General features: G+C 50.1%; 1 protein-coding gene across 1 annotated transcript; it reads right to left on the bottom strand.

The window, feature by feature from the left end:
- Window positions 1-2,156: 2,156 nt before the first annotated feature.
- LOC137807312 (filament-like plant protein 1) lies at window positions 2,157-2,852 on the bottom strand. The gene has a single exon (XM_068607910.1). The coding sequence runs from the start codon at window positions 2,850-2,852 to the stop codon at window positions 2,157-2,159; it is 696 nt and encodes a 231-aa protein (XP_068464011.1).
- Between the last annotated feature and the right edge of the window lie 1,056 nt (window positions 2,853-3,908).

The raw sequence follows: 3,908 nt of genomic DNA, 5'->3' as shown, positions 1-3,908 counted from the left end.
GGTTTGTGTGGAAGAATATCGTGTGCTGGTTTGGTGTGCCTAAGCGCCTGGTGTCAGATAACGGGACTCAGTTTGCAAGTCACCTGTTGAAGAAGCTGTGCGAAGGGGTGGGAATTCAACAAGTATTTGCATTCGTCGAGCACCCTCAGACAAATGGCCAAGTAGAGTCAGCCAACCGGGTATTGCTGAGGGGTTTGAAGAGAAGGCTGGAGAAAGCCAAGGGATCGTGGGCTGAGGAGGTACCCCGTATAGTTTGGGCGTACCACACCACCGAGCAGTCAGGAACCCATGAGACCCCGTTCAGCCTGGTCTATGGATGCGACGCAATGATTCCAGTGGAAATCCAGGAGAGCTCGCCGAGATTCCAGAATTTTGTAGCGGAAGACTCGAACGAGGAAAGAAGGCTGAATCTGGATTTGCTGGATGAGGTCAGGGAGGAGGCGAGAGTAAAGGCTGAAGCAGTGAAAAGAAGGATTGAACGAAGGTATAACTCGAAGGTAATGCCAAGGCAGTTTAAAGAAGGCGACCTGGTGATGAGGAAGGCCCACCAGTACGAGATGGAGAACAAGTTGTCGCCCAAGTGGACGGGACCGTTCAGAATAACCGAGGCGCTCGGGAACGGCGCCTACCGCTTAGAAACATTAGAAGGAGGGGCGATTCCTCGCACTTGGAATGCCACGCACCTCAAGTTATATTACAGTTAAAAGCTTTGTAAGTAAAAACAAACACGAAGAGTTTGCAAGCTTTCTGTTAAAACAGTTTGAAGGGGGCACTCTTTTTTCCCTAAGGAGGGTTTTTGATGAGGCCACCCAATAAAGAAGAGTTTTCGAAGTTTAAAGTGTTTTAGATTGCATGCTTGTTGTTGTTACGAAAGTTTTGAAAAAAGACCTTGTCACTCGAATGTGATTTAAGGCGAGTTTGAAGTTATGTTGCATGCTTTCTAAAAAGTTTTAAGTCCCCATCGCTTTTCGACGATTGGCAGCATCAGTTAAAGTTAAAAGTCCCCATCGCTTTTCGGCGATTGGCGGCATCCGTTGAGTTGAAAGTCCTCATCGTCTTTCGGCGATCGGAGGCACTAGCAGCGTTTAAAGACCTCAACGCCCTCGCGCGTCTTGAGGCGAGAAAGAGATAAAGACCTCCTCGCCGTCGAGCGAGTGCAGGCGAGAAGGGAAAAAAGTCCTCAGTGCCTCCATGGGAGAGAAGATGTAGCCTCTGGGGCAATGTAGAGGCACCAGTAAAAAGTCCTCAGTGCCTCCAGGGGAGAGAAGATGTAGCCTCTAGGGCAATGTAGAGGCACCAGTAAAAAGTCCTCAGTGCTTCCAGGGGAGAGAAGATGTAGCCCCTGGGGCAATGTAGAGGCACGAGTTAAAGACCTTCTCGTCGTCGAGCGAGTTCAGGCGAGTTAAAGACCTTCTCGCCGTCGAGCGAGTTCAGGCGAGTTAAAGACCTTCTCGCCGTCGAGCGAGTTCAGGCAAGATAAAATCCTTCTCGTCTCGAACGAGTTCAGGTACGGTGTAGAGGGTGGAAGAAGTTTGAAGGATGGCTAAGACAAGTTCGAAGAGAACGCCTAGCTGTCCGGCTTATTGTTCTGTAGCTCAGGGAGGTAGAGAAGGATCCGAAAGACGCCTCTACCCCCAGATGAGGGAACTATAGCCAAGTTGCGAAGGCAAAAGGGGGCTTACATCGCCGGGACCCTTTGGCGATTAGAAGAGATTCAGGCGACGACAAGAGTAAGGACCCATTTTTGATGGAGCAGATCAGGTGAACTATGTCTTAAACTATCAGTTGGGTTGAAACTCGTTGTTTAGTAAGTGGTTTCTCGCTGAAGTTCATTACCTTAAAGTTCACAAGTTATTAAAATGCTATCGTTCGAAAGTTGATAGCTTGATCGAGTTCGAAGCAGTAAGTAAGCGGTTACGCCCGCAGAATCGCTAAGTTAAGTTCGTTTAAGCGATTTTACAAAAAGAAGCAAAGCAAACAGAGAGATCAAGTGAAGAAGCAGAAAATTCATGATAAAAGTGGTATCAGTTCAAGTACATAAGAATAGAGGAAAAATATTACAAGTAAGGATTGTGAAAAAGGTATCAGGGAATAAGCAGTGGAGGGAGATGACTAATCTTCAGAAGGCACGATCTTCCCATCCACCACTTCATTGTTTAGTGACCCATGGAGAGGTCGAGATCAGGGTATTGGCAGGCGACTTGCTCCATGGCGGCGTCAAATCCAGCGGCGAGGACTTGGGTGGAGCTCAGTTCGAGCTCTTCGTTTTGCTTTTTGAGCCCCTCGGTTTGCTGTTCTAGCTCGTTAGCTCGTTTCTTCAGTTCTTCAGTTTTCTCACGAGCTTGAACGAGGTCTTCAACAACCTTCTTGTTTTCCTCCCGCGCCTGGGCCAGCTCGGCAGCGATCTTTGCATTCTCCTCTTTGGCTTTGGCGAGCTCAGCCACGGCGTCATCCCTCTCTTTTTCAACTTTTCCTAAGAGTACTTCCCGATCAACCGACCTTTTCTCAAGATTCTCTACCTTGGCTGCATCTGCTTTGATTGATGCCTCCAGGTCAGCCACCTTGAGACGGTAGGGAACCAGTTTACTCTCCAGCTCGATCTTCTCTTGAGCAAGGAGGTGCAGTTTCTGGCGTAGATCGGAAGTCTCCTTGCTTGCGACCCGCAGCTCGGCGCTCATGGCATCCTCCACCCTTGAGTGGTTGATCTCTGCCATCATGAGGTTGCAAGATAACTTCTCCGCCTCGATTCTTATCAGGCGATTCTCCTCTGCGAGTATGGAGATATCATCCTGAAGTTTTTTGGTGGAGCTCTCCACGGATTTTGTTATGATGGAAGGGAGATCCTCTGCCATCATTTTAAGTTTAGCCGTGAAGGGCCCCCAGATTCCTCTGACCGCGAGGGGAAGGCTTGCAGCCGCTGTTGGTGGAGGTGCTGGAGGAGCCTGGTGCTGATTCTCGCCACCACCCTCTTGAATTGGTTGTTGAGGTTGGGCTTCTTGGCGTGGTGGTGACGTGGGGGACTCGGTAATGATTATTGGCGAGTTATGAGCGCCTTCATCCCCACCTGGCGCAGCTTCGGCGATTGAGGCAGTAGAAGGAGGACCCTCTCCAGCGGATACGAATGGCGTGGAGGCGCTCGGAGGGTTCTCCATGAAGTTGGGCTCGTTGGCCTCAACCGCAGGAAGTGCAGCCGCCAAGGGTACTGCTTGGACTGGCGGTGTTGGAGCAGGTGGAGAAGGTGGTGTTGGTGTTGGTGTTGATGCTGGTAGAGCAGGTGGAGCAGGTGGAGCAGGTGGAGCAGGTGGTGAAGAAGGTGCCGCCCTCCTCCTTTTGGTAATAAGGCCATCCTCAGTCGCCTCATCGTCCTCTTCTTCATCTTCTTGGACCTCCTGAGGAGTTTTCCTCTTTGGCTTCCTCAAGATGAGTTTCTTTCGTTGAGGAGCGGGCAATGCTTCTGGAGGAGCTGGGCCTTGAGGGGGCGATCTGCCCTGAGCAGCGGGGATCTCCACCACTGAGTTAGGCACAGTTTGGGAACCCGACGCCAATCCGTGGGTTCAAGCGAGCGCCCTCAATTCAGCTAACTTGCCTTTGCCCAGCATGAGATCTGCATAATGCAAAAATATACAAGTAAGCGCAAAGGCAAGGGTGAAATGTGTGAGTACGTGTGCAAATGAGACAGACAAATGGCGCAGGAAATAAAAACCAAGTCTAATGCGCAACAAACAGGACGCCTAATAATAGATAACAGAGATGCAGCACAGGGCAAAAACCTAAATGTTGAGGTAAGTACTAACCTATGTGAGCCTCGAGTTGGTCCTCGAAGAACTCGAAGGAGATTATTGAAGAGGTGGGAAAGGTGATGTTAGCGGCTGCCACGCTTTTCCAGAAGAGGCATAGGTCCTTGTCCA

The sequence above is a fragment of the Phaseolus vulgaris genome, chromosome 11 (assembly GCF_000499845.2).
Source record: "Phaseolus vulgaris cultivar G19833 chromosome 11, P. vulgaris v2.0, whole genome shotgun sequence".
NCBI classification, from domain to species: Eukaryota; Viridiplantae; Streptophyta; class Magnoliopsida; order Fabales; family Fabaceae; genus Phaseolus; species Phaseolus vulgaris.
The sequence above is the reverse complement of the archived record's forward strand: the minus strand, read 5'-3'. Positions and strand labels throughout refer to the sequence as shown.